General features: G+C 41.0%; 1 protein-coding gene across 4 annotated transcripts; it reads left to right on the forward strand.

The window, feature by feature from the left end:
- Positions 1–1277: 1277 nt before the first annotated feature.
- On the forward strand, positions 1278–16227 carry hira (histone cell cycle regulator a). Of its 4 annotated transcripts, none has more exons than XM_067522500.1 (25): positions 1278–1521; positions 3044–3106; positions 3267–3377; positions 5952–6042; positions 6245–6339; positions 7383–7478; positions 7723–7883; positions 8105–8272; positions 8369–8482; positions 8812–8882; positions 9108–9213; positions 9833–10054; positions 10417–10502; positions 11051–11251; positions 11427–11570; positions 11642–11861; positions 12014–12121; positions 12272–12420; positions 12570–12731; positions 12912–12970; positions 13360–13468; positions 13869–13991; positions 14078–14241; positions 14363–14451; positions 15448–16227. In XM_067522500.1, the coding sequence occupies exons 1-25, from the start codon at positions 1485–1487 to the stop codon at positions 15562–15564; spliced, it is 3066 nt and encodes a 1021-aa protein (XP_067378601.1). In that variant the 5' UTR covers positions 1278–1484; the 3' UTR covers positions 15565–16227. The 4 variants fall into 4 exon arrangements, with proteins under 4 accessions (XP_067378601.1, XP_067378603.1, XP_067378604.1 ...); XM_067522502.1 differs by having other exon boundaries at positions 13363–13468; XM_067522503.1 differs by having other exon boundaries at positions 11645–11861.
- Positions 16228–16355: the final 128 nt, after the last annotated feature.

The raw sequence follows: 16355 nt of genomic DNA on the forward strand, positions 1-16355 counted from the left end.
CCTACAATGGTCCAAATGGAAGATCACTCTCACGCAAAGGGGGCAGCTGCCCATGTGCCCCCAAACCCTAGGTTTACTCCATATAATTTGTATCAACATAATTAGATCATCTTTACATTAGTAACACTGAAAGTAAAACATTAACTGCGATTCCTTCTTCACGTTTTGCCCTTTTCTTATAGATGGACCAATAGAGGGTGTCAAAATGCAGTTTTCACACTTGAACTGGTTTAACTAGGATTGACTTCCTCTTTTTTTCTTTATGAGACCAACAGTTACAAAAGCAAATGTGTCAGATATTTATTAGATTATTATTTACTTAATGACTTAAATGAATAATTATTCAAATTGATGCCATTTAAAATTCTATCAAATTAATTATAAACTACCCTGTCATCCTTTAATGTAAATTGAAATACACATTTTAAATCAACTTACAGATTGTCCAAAATAAGAGGATTTGGTATTTTTGATTACAATAACAAAAATACATTTAATTAAAAGTTATTAAGTACATATACAATAATATCAGAGTGTACTACAGACCAATTTACGCAGAGTCAAATCATTTATTATTTTAAATTTGTAATCATAATGCTAATGCTTATCAAGCAAAATTTTGAAACATCTTCTAAGGTCTATCTAGGTTTACACCCTTTTTATTTAAATACATGGAAGGATGAGAAGAAATTGTGCAATTAATTTTATTTAATGAACACAATAGGGAGGCGTCTGCACCACGTCACACAATAATACATACATGGCTTAATGGAAATAATCAGCTAGGGGGATAAATTATTTCCTCTTTTTGACGCAAAACAAGTCTTCAGACTTTATATACCCTTTGTAAAATGTACAATTAAATTTCCCTTGAAGAAAAAAATAAAAAACGTTTTTTTCTTTCTAAATTTGCATTTATATATTTGAAATTGAGCCCCCCGCATTTAAATGTCATGTCTTTTCATTTTTTATTTGCAGTTTAAATTTTGAGTTTGCGTACTACAACGTGTATGATGTTTCAAAATAAAATCCGTATCAGGTAACTTTTAAATAAAAGTGATAAATCGGTTCCTTTTTTGTTATTTAGTTTGTATGATTAAAGTCAACAGAATTAACTTATGACATTAAATACATGAAAGCAAATTGCCGCCTTTTCTTTCTCCTGCATCTTTTAAAAGTCCAGCCCTGCAGAACTATTTTGACAGCCGCTCCACACGCGCTTCCTGTCCGCGGTCAAAAATAACAGAAACACTTCCTGCACAGCCCTGGTGCCACTTCGATTGTCGCCCGGGTTCGCCTTCTGTCTGCTGCTCGCCTCGGAGACGGTGGGATGCTGCTGCGGAGATGGAGTTGAATCACAAAAATCGAGAAGTGTTGGACGGAGTTTGAGACAAAGCGAGTGTGCTTGACGTTCGTTCTCCAGCTTGAACTGCTCACTCGATGGATATTTGTTGAGGGCATTTCTTTTAAAAACTGTGTTGAAAATGAAGCTGCTGAAGCCGAGTTGGGTGAGCCACAACGGTAAGCTTGTGCAGGAATCTCTTGGACCAAGTTCGGCTTTTGTTGTCGGAGGGGGGTGAATTGATAAGGAGGCAGGATGGTGCTGGTGGTCGACACTTAGTTGACTTGTTTGTCATTTATTAGTCACCCGTAAACTTAACTCAATTCAACGATTGAGCACACACACGAGGCGTTTTAGTTGCTGCCAGCATCACTAGTCTCCGTGCATTACTATAACGATATTAATGTTTGCTAACCTTAGCTAGCTAGCCTGTTAACCCCAGCTAGCTCTGGTGCCCTCACGTTAGCTAACTTATCTCCCAAATGCACTGTGTCGAAGTCTCAAAGTGATTTGTTGTTTGCTGTTTACATGTGCAGTGGGACACGTTTAGCCCGCACGTATTATATTTGGCACAGTGAACAAGCTTGACATGGAGCCTAAAAGTGCCCAAACATATCAAAGCTGTCAATTTAGGAAGTTAACCGTTGGGGGTTGGCCTGGATTTAGGTCGCAGCTAAAGGTTATGGCCACTACATTAGTTTGTTCCTAATACTGCGTTAGTCATATAGTCTTTGATACATGCTGCATGTGCCAGAAAACCAAACGAGCAAGTGAACTATTAAAGCCATTTTTACCTTCAACAAAGGCCTTTAACTTGCATGATTTAGGAAAGACAAGAATCTACATTCTCTTCTGAAAATCACTAACTAGTATGTTTTACGGGTGTAACTACCCATTCTTTCCATTCTACTTTGAGCTGGTTTAATTTAGTGGATTTATGATATTGAGTAATCATTTGATCTGTAGGGTCTTTTTTAGTAAGAGAGAAACGCAGGATGCAAAACAAAATGACAACAAGTCTGATTTGATTTTGATTTGAAACCTATTATTGTAACTATTATTATAGTCATTTTGACATTTTTCTGTTAATCAAAGTATCTTAAATGTGAGGCACTATGAATCGTCCCTTCATCCACTCTTTAATGTTTAAAATACTTTCTCAGTCAGATTTTTAGGGGTTCTTCTAAACATAATCCAACCAAACTTATTTTGATAAAATAAAAAAATGATTAACAAATCTAATAATCATCGATTGGTTAATAATTAAAAATAACTAAGTAAGTACTTTCATGATGCTTTGGGTAAAAGCGTCTGCTAAATGACTAAATGAAGACTAATCATGTCGGCATCAAAACCATTAATTAAATCAAAATGACATGAGTTAAGAGAATTGGTATTTGCCAATTAGAAAGACCTTCTCAATTATGTGTATTGTTAACAGATTTTCATTTTTTATGCAATGTTTTTCATTGTGTTCTTTGGACATTCCTCTCATATTTATTGTTTGTACTCTGACACCTCTTGTTTGGCAGCACTGCTACTTGCAGTATATTTGGTTACTAATTACATACAGAGATAGAAAGTAAAGGAATTTAAAAATTTTTATTTGACGTTAAAAATCTGATCAGTTGTAAGTATATTGCACAGTATCTGCAATTCCATGTCTTTATGATTTAACTTATATGATTAAATGTTTTACAGGCAAACCCATATTTTCAGTTGACATTCATCCTGATGGGACAAAATTTGCAACCGGTGGCCAAGGTAAGATGTTATATCATATAGAGAACACTGTTATTACACCATGAACTCACATTTGTCGTTATAGGATCCACATTTAGTGTCATTGTTAGCTCTCAAGAACATGTTCAATACTGAACAAATGCAGGTGGTTTTAGATTTGTGATGTTGGGTCTGTTTTTAGGAGAGGATTCTGGAAAGGTGATGATCTGGAACATGGCTCCGGTCCTCAGAGAGGAGGATGAGAAGAATGAAAATATTCCCAAAATGCTTTGCCAGATGGACAATCACCTAGGTAACCAGCCTTTGTTTTGATGTTCACTCTAAGAACCCTGGTAAATGTTAATTCATAGATCTGACCCGTTTCCCTGTACGTCAATAAATAAACAGAATGAACAGCCAGGGTGGATGCATGGTGGATGCATGGTGGATGCATGGTGGATGCATGGTCTTGCACAGCAGGTGGGATTATGCAACATGCACTGCATCAAAATTGCACACGGTTAGAGCTACACTAACTAATGAATTGTTGTTGGGGCAAGAAGCTGGTTCTGACATTAAGTGTAAGGAAGCTACTGCAAAAGTGGCCTCTGGTGGAAAAAATCAATAAACAGGCTGCAAAAAAGCAATTCTGTAGTTCACTCATATAGCAGATAGCTGCAGTTTCTGATTTAAGTCAGCACCTACTATTAGAGACTCAATTTGTTTATTTGAGAGTTTGAAAAGTCTGAAGAAAAGACCTGAAGGAAACTTTTTATTACTTTCAAACTGCACATTTAAAATGGCATGGAAGTTAGAATACAGCTGAATTGTATTCTTCAAGAAAGTAAAAGAATATCTTTGGATCCCCCAGTGTGTAAAACATGAAAACATGCCTACATACACACCATCACATAGCAACAGTTCGGTATTTGGACCTTGATCACAGCACCTGGACTTTATTGTTGGTTCAAAATGTTTCACTACTCATCCAAGTAGCTTCTTCAGTCTGAGCAAAGTTGATTTAAGGAGTCTCACATATGGGCCTTAGTTTGTACATTTGTAAAGGAAAAATGTCTGGTTGCTGTCACTCAACTTCCAGATGTAACCTAGATGAATTAGAATCTTCACAGAATTATGGTAAAGTTATATAATAAAAGAGAATGCAAAATATCAGAGGAGCCCGGTTAAGAAAGATTTAAACCACATCTCTAAAACATTCCCTGTGGAATCTAACATTATTAACAAATAATTAAATCTACCTTTTTTTGTATAATTGTCCAATTACTTATACCACTAACAGTAATGCTTGTTCTAGTTTTTGAAAGTCTAAGAAACCAGGTGTGAGACATGAAAAGCACTGAGGCACTAAAGCATCCTACTCTTTGGTCCTTGCTGGCACTGATCTGTGTTATTTCTTTACAACTAGCCGTCCTGTCGGCACAGCAGCACACAGTGACCACAAGCTAAGCCATTTCAGACACCACCCACAATAACTGATGTCTTGACTTTATATGAACATTTAAGCTCGCTCTCTCTTTTTCTCACATACGATACAATTTAATAAGAACAAACGAGAGACAGTTGCTTGTCAAGATGGTGCCCATGTCGTTGTAGCTTCCTCCTGTCACAGTCGGCTTATTTTTGTTGCTTTAGGGTTAATATTTACATGCACTTTTTTTTTTAACTGTATTCTATGATTTTATTACTGTCACTGTGGAAGGAGGGATTGCAAATAAGGATTTTAAGAATGTAACTATTATGTTCATCTTGTGCATATGACAATAAATGTCTTGAATCTTGAAACCAATGCTAAACCTGAATATACTTTTGAAATATTGAAAATAAAATCAGAATAATTTTTCGTAATGTAAAATAAAAACAAAATGAATTCAAAACCACATCAATATAATTTCTATTATAAAAATATGAATTATAGTGCAGCCGCAAGAAAATAAAATTGCTGTATTTGTAAATTGACACACTCTAAAACTAATGGCTACTTTTTTACTTGTATAGACCCTGACGACACATTTTCTTTGTCGCGTCATCAACTTAAATCATGGATTTAGCCTTCGACCTTAGCGTTCGATGGTCTGAGCTTCTGTGACATTTTAAGCTGCAAATAAGTAGTTAACAGGTGCATAGATAAAAGGGAAACACTCAGCGATTGCTGCCCTTCTCTGGGACAGAATAAAGTAACATGTAAACAGATATACTTTGTCAGCCGCCCAGATATATTGTATAGTTAAAATATCTGTTCTGCTAAATGAGTTACTTCAAACCATCCTTTGACTGAATGTTTCATCTTCTGTATATTCCCACCGTAGCATTGACCTCATCACTGTCTGGCACTGACTGATTCTCATCTGCCAACTTTGTGTTTTTCTGCGAGTCTGAACAATGAGGCAGATACTGCTCCTCTGTTCTACGGAAGTCAGGCACCAACTGTCCTTGATTTCTGACTGCTCCCACTTATTTTATCAGCAGCTTTAAATAGCAGAACGAGCTCTACAACTTCTCCATGTACACCCACGGCCTGAACCGCTTCTGTTAATAGGAGCAAATGCTGTGTGCCAAGCTGGATTCTGAATAAATAGGTGCTGGTTGAAATCCTTAAGCCCTCACGTCTGCTGCCGAGTGTCCTGCAGCACATGAGTGTGTTTGTAATGTGATGAAGTTCCCTAGAGAAACAGATTAAAATAACTTCTGTCCTGCAGTACTGCTGACAAAACCCCGACTAAAAGTACAAGCAGTCACTTTTTAATAATAGGAACAGCCTGTACCCCAGGTACTATTAATGGCCACGGTCTCAGACGACCTCCTCAGCAAAAGTCCATATGATTTGCATCTGTAACGTGTTTTCTGAAGTGTGTGTTTGTCTTTGCAGCCTGTGTTAACTGTGTGCGCTGGTCCAACAATGGGCTGTACCTGGCATCAGGAGGAGATGACAAGCTGGTTATGGTGTGGAAGAGAGCTGCGTATGTATACACACACACACACACACACATACACACACGATATGCTAATAAAGCTGATGCAGCTTTGATTGTTGTCTAGATGATTTAGAAAGTAACTTTCTGCGATTTTCTTGACTATTTTCAGCCACAGTAGGAGTTCTAACATGAAATATTTAAACTTTGTGCTGTTTGTTCTTTTTTTTTTGGGTGTGTTTATCTGCAGTTTTATCGGTCCGAGCACAGTGTTCGGGTCGAGCAGTAAGCTGGCCAACGTTGAGCAGTGGAGGTGTGTCACCATTCTGAGAAACCACACTGGAGGTAAGTTAAAGATATGCAGTAACGTGTGACAGTTGTAGTTGTAGTTGTACATTGAGACACATTTGACCACATCACAGACATAGATCATAAAGATGGAGTTTTCTGTTGGCAGTGGTTTGCAGCTAAGTTCCTTTGCTGCTCCCTAAAATCTCATACTATCAGCAAAATTGTGGGCTGTTTAGTTTAGCCACAGATTTGACACATCAAGCTGGTTCACCTGCCAGCAAAGCCTGTTTGGATCCTGCATTACAGTCTGGCAGCATTATAATGACAGAAGAAATGTGAACCAACCAGAATTGCTAAAGAAATTCTTTAGGTCAGTGGTCAATAGCACAGTGTGGTGTAGGTTTTGACCCACTGAGACTTGTATCCAGACCGCAGTTTTTTATGTTAAGTCTTATTTTGACTTGATCTTTTAACTCTACTCCCGAGTCTTGGGATCCAGCGTTAAGTAAAAGCAGGTGCTTTTTCAAATTTTAGTTGAAACAAAGTGCTTAAAGACAAGTTGACAAATAGAATTTTATCTCCCGGCGACAAACAGCAGCCACATTAAAAATGCTTTGCTAAGGATGTAAGAAGTTACGTCAGATGAAATTTCGGCAACATCTGCATCAAAAAAACTAAAACAAAACAGAAAGACTCACGCTCAGGCTTATTCTGTAATATTTATTTTCTTACCTTTGCTTTTTAGTTGAATTTTATTAATTTAAAGCTCAAGAAAATCCACTGGTAAGAAGTTCAATAAATGCATGATGATGAACTCAATGGATGTAGAGGATTGGGATTGCAGTTTTGTAGAAATTAATCATTTTTTGCCATAATTGAGCAGCTATAATCTTAGTACACCAACAAATGTGTCTGCAAATGCGTTTTCAACTACATTAAATTCAGCAGTGTGTTACTTTCATGTTCATTAGCTAGTTTGGTCGAACGTTGCAGCATGGCTTCAGAAGCTTCGGCTTCAGAAGAAATACAGGTGACTGTTCCACATCGTCCTTTTTACTCTTTTAAACTCGTGATTGAAGTCCATATTTTCTTTGTAGATGTGATGGACGTGGCTTGGTCCCCTCATGACATATGGTTGGCGTCCTGCAGCGTTGACAACACCATTGTTATCTGGAATGCTCGTAAATTTCCAGGTAGGAGACGCCAAACCCAGATATCACCTCATATCTGCAAAAGCAATGTGTGAATCAGGCCATAGATGCTTCCAGAGAATTTAGTTTTTATCTTTTATAACGTATCATTTGCAATCATAAAAGGACACTTTGGACAAGAACCTATTACACAAGATCTGTTGGAACTTGTTGATGGAGTAAAAGATGTGTTTCCCGCTTGTCGGCTTCTCATCCACGCCCCTTTGTTTTGTTTGCGTGTCTCCAGAGATGGTGACATGTCTGCGAGGACACACTGGGCTGGTTAAAGGTCTGACGTGGGATCCAGTGGGGAAATACATTGCATCCCAGGCTGACGACCACAGCCTCAAAGTGTGGAGGACTGTGGACTGGCAAATGGAGGCCAACATCACCAAACCCTTCAGTGAGGTATGAAAGCCCAGTGACTGTTGTAGTGATGCTGAGGGAATAATAGGTACATTACATTATGTTTAGTAATAGATACAATACATTGCAATTGTATTATTATTTGAACAGAAGAATCTGAATTTCTTGTGTTTCCACTCACTGACGTTTGTGTGTTTTCCATGCTCAGTTTTACCAACAGGGGTTTTAATAATCGTCTCTCTTCTCTCTGTCTGCATCTTCAGTGTGGTGGGACGACCCACGTCCTACGTCTGTCCTGGTCTCCCGATGGCCAGTATCTGGTGTCGGCTCACGCTATGAACAACTCGGGGCCCACTGCTCAGATTGTGGAGAGGGACGGGTGGAAGACTAATATGGATTTTGTGGGTCACCGCAAAGCTGTCACTGTTGTGGTGAGAACATTTTAGCCACACGCTCAAACTTTAAAGCTGCGTTACATCAACCAAATTCAATCTAAATTCTGATGTCTTCGGTTTTCATTTCTGAAGAAATTCAACCCAAAAATCTTCAAGAAGAAGCAGAAGAACGGCAGCTCTCCCAAGCCCAGTTGTCCGTACTGCTGCTGCGCTGTGGGCAGCAAAGACAGATCTCTCTCTGTCTGGGTCAGTTCACAGTTCATTTTGTTTTCTACTTTCATGTACAGTAGGTACTAGGGATGCAGGTCCCTCTGTTAAGTTTTCATGGCTCACTTTTGTTGTTCATGATGTTTGTCTCAGTAAATGTCTTTAGCATAATAGAGTGAATAGTAGCAGGAACTAACGTCTCACAGATTGTCTGGTTTTCTGAGGGAGGATGATTAATGTCAGATCACATAGTAAATAACAACTCAGTGGAAACGTCCTGATCTGCTGTTAAAACAACTGTTTATGTTGAGTAGCATATGAGGGGACCTGGACAATATTAACATTACCTGTTGGCTTCCCCCCTCCAGCTGACTTCACTAAAGCGCCCCCTGGTGGTCATCCATGATCTTTTTGATAAATCAATAATGGACATTTCCTGGTGAGTAAAAAGGAGGTTTCAGTGCAAATGAACCTAGTTGCAGACTAATAACCTCAGCAGGAAGCAGTCGACATTAGCCGGACGTTGTTAATCTAAGCAGAAGACGAACCTGAAGATGGTTTGCATTATGGAAAGACATTGATCGAGACAGTACTATCCAGTGATAAGCGATTAAAATGGTGAATGTGAGGATGGAAATTATAAAGTTTAATGTGTGTGTGTCAGGACTCTGACAGGGCTGGGGATGTTGGTGTGCTCGATGGACGGCACTGTGGCCTACCTGGACTTTTCCCTGGATGAACTGGGAGACCCACTGAGTGAGGAGGAGAAGGTAAGGAACACACTAAAAGTCTGAATGGAGATGAGTTACCTCAAATAATCAAAGCAATTTCCTTCCAGACAAATACTAGATTCTGAATCTTTCTCCTCTTTCGTTCCTTCTAAGTCTCAAACTGAAGTTTGCCGCGTTTGTTTTTCTCATTTTGTTCAAAATCTGGTCAAAACAGCCATAAGCCAAGTTTCATGTCTGGCATCGAAAAGATCAACTGCTTTCGGCTTGTTCCTCCAAGGGTCCCCACAGCAAAACGTTGATTTAGGGCTCGGGAGTGGCACCATGGTGGCCCTTGGTAGCTGGGTGGGGCCACACCTGGTGGTGTGGGATTCGAACCTGTGGCCTTCTGAATCCCAGCCCAATGCTCTACCACTGATCCACCAGGCCCCCAAGTTTGACTTCTAGCATCAGGTTGTTAAAATAAATGTCACGAGACACGTGATGCGTTTACAAGTCGTGATTGGTAGATGCCAACATCCGTTTTTACAAACTGTCGTTTTAAGAATCTGTCTACAGTCCAAACCTTTTTTTCCCAAAGCTTTTTTCTGTGTATTTAGTTTGATCAGGAACATCAAGAACATAAATCAGACCACTTCTCTTTTTGTCTTTTGATATACAGAACAGTATCCACCAGAACATTTATGGTAAAAGTCTGGCTATAACCAGCACAGAGGCTCAGCTCTCCACCACCATCATTGAGAACCCAGAGATGCTCAAATACCAACAGGAGCGACAGAACTCAGCCCAGGCCAATTCAGGACCAGGCAGCGCTGGGCCTGAATCCTCAGCCCCCAAACTCAACAGTGTGATGAATGGAGAGTCTCTGGAGGACATCAGGAAGGTGGGAAACTTGCATCTAACATCTAAGCCGCTAAGCAATATTAGTGAATCTTAATTTGTGTTAGTGAAATGTATCTATGAATGTATTTATTTATCTAAATGAGCTGATTTCTATATATGCGAGATACCTTTGTGAATAAAGGCTTTCTTGCTTGAAAAATATTTAGATTGCAAATATTGACTCGTCACAGTTTCCTCACAAGGTATGAAACATTCAGTATGCATGATAAGACAGCAAGAGATATTAAAATATTATTTACTGTAGAATATATGCAGCATACGTTTATTTTTTTCAAAAGACTATAGTTTTTAAGTTATATTGGGTCCTGAATTTCCTGCATTTGTTATTTTGTCATTTTGCAGAACCTTCTGAAGAAACAGGTGGAGACAAGAACTGCGGATGGCAGAAGACGCATCACGCCGCTGTGTATCGCTCAGTTGGACACGGGGTATGAAAATACACTCATGATGCTTCCTGTTACAGTGCAGTGTGTCCTCGTTCCCCTCACACGTTAGTGCCTCCACTACGATGCAAGGACGGAGGAATCAGTGCTACATGTTTTATAGAAAGGAAAAGTGGCCTTTCCTCTGACTCATCTAAGAACAAGTTCCACGGGTGTGGAAAGAGCTCTGTGCCTTTTAGTTTGCATTTGTCGTCGTGATTTGTTGGCCTGTATGTTTGAATAAAGTCTGCTTCAGGAGCAGAGAAACAGACAGATGAGATTGAAAGAAGCAATGAAAAGTAAATGACTTCTTTCTGTCTGTTTGTATTTTGTCATTCATATGTCAGTGTGTGGGAAAATTGTAATGAGGCTGTAGAACTGATGACGTGTGCTCCAGATTCTATTTGGAGCGTGTGAGGAAAAAAATTCAACCACTAAAACTGCACATAAAGGCACCAAACAACACATAAGAGCCACTCTGATTATTCTAAATAATAATGGAGGTCTCCACTGACACCTTCATTTGCAAGTTCATGTTTACTCTCTCTCTGCAGGGATTTCTCCCCTGCTCTGTTCAACAGTGTTCCCATCCTGCCCTCCGGCTCCTCTATGTCCAGCCAGCTCACCCCCCAGCTCAGCTCCGACTCCAGCCCAGGACAGCCCTCTTCTCTGGGGCTTAGGCCCAATCACGACCCCATGCTCACCTCTCCTCCACCCAGTAGCACCTCGAAAGGCCTAGAGGACAACAAGGACGGGTATGATGATCAGCTGGGCAGCTTTTACTCACATCGGTTTCTCATCACAGCTGTCATGTCCAAGCTGTACCTGCACTCGATGATGCACATTGTAGTTTTAGTCCTTTTGTAGCAGGTTAGGAAACTCTTGTCCCATCCTTCCTTTCTCTAAGTGTTTGCTTTTTGGTTGTTCCAGAGTGAAGTCCACTCTGCTGCTCACTTCTGCCACCAAGATCGAGCCCATGAAAGCTTTGGACTCTAGGTTCACAGAGAGATCCAAGGCTACACCAGGGGTCCCGGCCGCCATCGCCTCCACTGCTGGACTCACACCGTTAGACAGGTGATTTTCTCAGTTCACGTGAATGGGTTCTGTGAAACTAGAACAGTCCATAAAATGGTCTCTTCATTCAGCAGGCCGAAAGACACCGTCTCCACCATGAAAGAGGTAAAAACCAAAGAAGAGACCAGCAGCGACAGTGAGGACAAGATGGCCGCCATCAACAAGAACTTGTCATTCGGCAAGAGGAAACCTGACCTGCTAATGGATGGAGGAGAGGTCGTGGAGAAGAGGAAGAAGGGACGACCGAGGAAAGACAAGATGGCCGCACCCATTGCCCAGCCATTTACTCAGGTAAAGATGGGGAAAATTGAAGAGAAGTATTTTATATTTAAATGTGTTTCTTTCATGTGGCTATAATATTGTGTTAGAAGTTTTCAAAGTGATTGTAAGAATGTGCACCACAGAAAAATACATGAGTTATGTATTGCTTTTCTTCCTGTCAGGTCACTCCTCCCACAGAGCGCGAGCCCAGCAGGGTGGCAGCTCCTGCAGCTCATGTCGCTGTCCTTAGACTAGCTACACCAAGTACACAGAAGTCCTTCAGTCTACAGGTAACACACTGCGACTCCATGTGAGTGTGATCTGTTGTTGGTTCCGTGTGGGTTGAGGATGCATCACTTTTAATGTTGGTGGATGTTGGCAGCTTGTTTGCAAACAGCTTAATACTGTTTCCTGTTTTTAATTTGAAAATGTGTGTGTAGGTCAGCATGGAGCCGTCGGTGTTCGTGGAGGTGGAGAACGAGGTGTCCGTTGTTGCGGGTTCAAAGCTCAGTCAGCTGCGATGCTCAAGAGACAGACGAGACTGGAGCACGCTCCTGCCCAGCTCGGTGGTCACCGCTGCAGGGAGCAGGTAGGGGGCTCCACTCAGACACTGCTTGTTTTTCTGCTCTACCTCAGTCACTTGTCGTACTTTCACATATAACATGTAGTTAAGACATTTGTGTAAGTAAATGAATGTAACAGTACAGGCTCAGTTTTTCCTGCTCTTCCTTGCCACAGTGAAGTCCTTGCTGTCGCCTGTGAGGACAGGATGTTGTCAGTATTCTCTTCCTGTGGGCGGCGGCTCCTTCCGGCCATTCAGCTGAGCACAGCGGTATCTGCTCTGCACTGCTCAGCCCACTTTGTCATGGTTCTGACTGCTGGAGCAACATTGTCCGTCTGGTCAGTTTTTTCTCTCTCTAAAATGATTTGGATGTATTAGGGATGTTTCCCGTGTTTCCGAGAGTGTTTGTAGACTCATCTCTGTTTCAGTGATGGGGGGCTCCATCATAAACGAGCAGTTTAAAGCTGTTTATGTTACAGAACATTTGTTAATGTGATTCTTACTATATTTATGTGCAGGGATGTTCACAAACAGAAGGCTCTGGTGAAGAATGAGTCTCTGCTGACCATTTTATCTGGTGAGAAACTGCAGCATCTCATTACACAACAAAATCAAGCTTTGGGACATACACACATCAGCCTTCTTTAGCAGACTGAGGTCTTATTGGACTACGACTCTAAATAATCTTCTTTAATAAACTGATTTAAGTGGAGCTTTGAATAGGTATAGCTTTGTGCTTCAGACAGAACCTGGTGAGTTGTTTCATTTGCTAAGCCTGACTCAACTCCTTCCTGACCAAAGGTGTGTAGAAATGTCCATAACTGATATCCGTCTCACTGATGGAACGTAAAAGTGTTTTTTTAATGTAACTTGAAATATGATCCGAGTTTTAATGTGTCTCTTTAGTTCCTTATCCTCACGTGAAGCTGGTTAAAAATGTCCCCAAAAACATGTTGTTTGTCTCAGCAGGTGCTGACACCACAGTTTCTCAGTCTCTGCTGACTCAGCAGGGGGTCCCTGTCATTGGACTGTCCAATGGGAAGTCCTACTGCTTCAGTTCCTCCCTGGAGACTTGGTGAGTTTTGTTGTCATTTTTGGGTATTTGTCTTACCGAGTTCTAATATTGAATATTGAAGAGTAACAGTACGTTTGCGTCAGTAGTAACTGCTGCTGTCTACACTATGTTGTGTTTGTCCGTAACTTTTTTTTTTACTTCCTGTCCCTAAAAGTTCATAAACTCAAAGTGAAGACAACGCTGTTCTTCACTTGTTCCATTTCAAATAAATATATGCTCTGCATTTGCTACAGGCCAACTTTGCAGCTGTGTCATAAATGTAAAACTTTTACTCACTAAATAAACATGAGTGCAGCTGAAAAAGCTTTTTTTCAATAAAAAAACAAATCTTGTAGTTATTGTAGTGCAAAAACACTGAGTTCCTGTATAAACTCAAAGAATCCTGCCTGGTCTCTCTCAGGACTCTGATAGCAGATAAAGGTGACTCTCTGGTCCAATGTGCTGACTTCAGGAGCTGCCTTCCTACCCAGGATGCACCTGTGTCCTCAGGCCCACTGGCTGTCATGCAAGGACGCAACCTCAAGTATGACATTAATATTTTATCACGCCCTCTTACTCCAAATAAAAGTTACAGAAGCATGTAGTAAATTCTCTGTGTGGTCCCTGCAGTGCTGGTCGCTTGGCATCCCGCCTCTCCTCCACCCCCCACAACCTGCAGCAGAGCATGACGTTGGCCTTCCTGGAGAATCAGCTGGCGTCTGCTCTCACTCTGCAGTCAGCGCAGGAGTATCGCTACTGGCTGCTCATCTACGCCCGTTTCCTCGTTAACGAAGGTACCAAACCCTCGCTGTCTGACGGTTTCACCCACAGATGTAGTGTCACGTTTGCTTTGCTAGAGCGGTGAGAGAAAACAGTGGCTTATGAACACATACGATTGTGTGTGATTCCCCACAGGCTCGGAGTATCGACTCAGAGAGCTGTGTAAGGAGCTGCTGGGCCCCGTCCACAAATCAGCATCTACAGCCTGGGAGCCCACCACTCTGGTACGAGAACAACTCTGTCTGCTGGTTGAGATGCTTTTATTCCGTTTGACGAACGTTACTTTTCTCCTACATCTGTGTCTCTGCCTTCTTATGGTTAATGTGATTATTGCTGCTACCGAAACGATGAGATAATAATAATTAATATGAACAACTGAATTACACTTCAAGTGCCTGCGTTCTATAAAGATTGTTCTTCAACATGAATCTGCTGATATCGAGTTCAATCTGGTGCCTTCAAAAAAAAATAGGAAAAAGCTCCAAAACACAAGAAACTGCCTAAAATAAAATCCACCAATATGACTGAGTTATTACATTTTCAGTGATTTAAAAAACAGAAGAGCAAAAAGTCCTCAGGGTGGAGACAAAACGACTTGAATATTAAACGATCCCCATTCAAACTGAAGAACAGTCCAAGTTATATGAGACAGATGCTCCACTGGGAGACATGTTGCTTCAGTACAAAGCACTTAGTCAGGACATTTAACATACAGTATGTTTTGGAATCAACATAACTTTGCAGAGATTGTGCACGTGCACGGTTGACACTTATTCAGGCCATTGTGAACATTGTGAATGCTGATTTGATTCAGCGCATTTGAGGAAACATTGTCCTGAGGGCGTTTTCGCACCAAGACACGTGTCAGAGGAGCTGTGTGTTCAGCTGAGGTGTTTTTAACCGTCTTTGGTTAAACGGTCTAATACAACACAAACGAAATGGCTACTCACGGTTTCAGACTGACAGACACTGAGGACTCATTATTGCTGGCTTTAGTGTCTGATTGTTGAAAATACGGTTAGTTTAGAAGTTTTCCTTTAAACTTGTTGTTGGCCTCCTGATCAGTTAATGTGCATCAAGAAATCAGCCCCCTGTTAAAGCCGCTTCCTCCCTGTATCTGTGTGTTCATTTATTGGCCCATCTCACTGGGATCTCGCAGTAAATGTACCACATTCCCTTGCTGGCGTTCGTGCTGCTAACCGTTTGTTGTCTGTGTTCAGGGTCTCCATAAACGGGAGCTACTGCGGGAGGTTTTACCCGTCATCGGTGAAAACCTGCTATTCCAGAGACTGTTCACAGAATACCAGGACCAGCTGGAGTTGTTGCGCAACAAATAGCACCCAGACTGACACAGATAGACCCGGATTCATCGTGAATCCACTTTGGTTCGTCCCAGCTCGGCTCAGTTTGGGGTAAACTGAGTGATTTGATCAACTTGGGAAGCTTGGAACACTTCTGGCTCCGACCTGAATAACGTGTCCTTGGTGTTTTTTCTGGGAGAAAACAGCCAGTCCAGAGCTGACGCTCAATGGGACACTGGGGTGCTTACTGTTTTTTTTTTTTCCCTCCCTAATCCCGATTTCAGTTTGAACTACAGTCTTTTGTCTTTGTTCCTGTTAAACGTTAGTTCTCTGACCTACGCACCGCTCTCCTGCCCTCCTAATCATGGACTTAACGAGAGCGATGGTGATGTTGGAGAATCGGTTTCCCTCCTCGGAGAGAGAGAGAGCACATGAAAGAGAAATATGAATGGGAGTGCATCTAAAGGAGCAATACATTTCTACCAAAGTGAAATAACCACATGCGTATTTACAAGACACAAGAGGAAGTTCAGCCACCTCCCTGAAGGCTGACGGCGTTTTTTAAGTACAGTAGCCAATGTTGTATGTGAGGTCACAGCCAACACAAATATTAACGTTAAGACGTCGGAGATAATTAAGTGATTCTAACCCATGAAATCATTCATACAAAGGTCACAGAGCACATAAAGATGCTCACATGCTAAAAAAAAAATGTCTAAGACCCAGTGTCAGACCTCTGAAGCACCCCCACATCGAACTTTTTGTTTTTTTTACAGAAATCACAGAACATGGACATAATGTCAAATAAATAAAGGAAAAAAATAAAA

Source organism: Channa argus, chromosome 11, assembly GCF_033026475.1.
Source record: "Channa argus isolate prfri chromosome 11, Channa argus male v1.0, whole genome shotgun sequence".
Taxonomy (NCBI): Eukaryota; Metazoa; Chordata; class Actinopteri; order Anabantiformes; family Channidae; genus Channa; species Channa argus.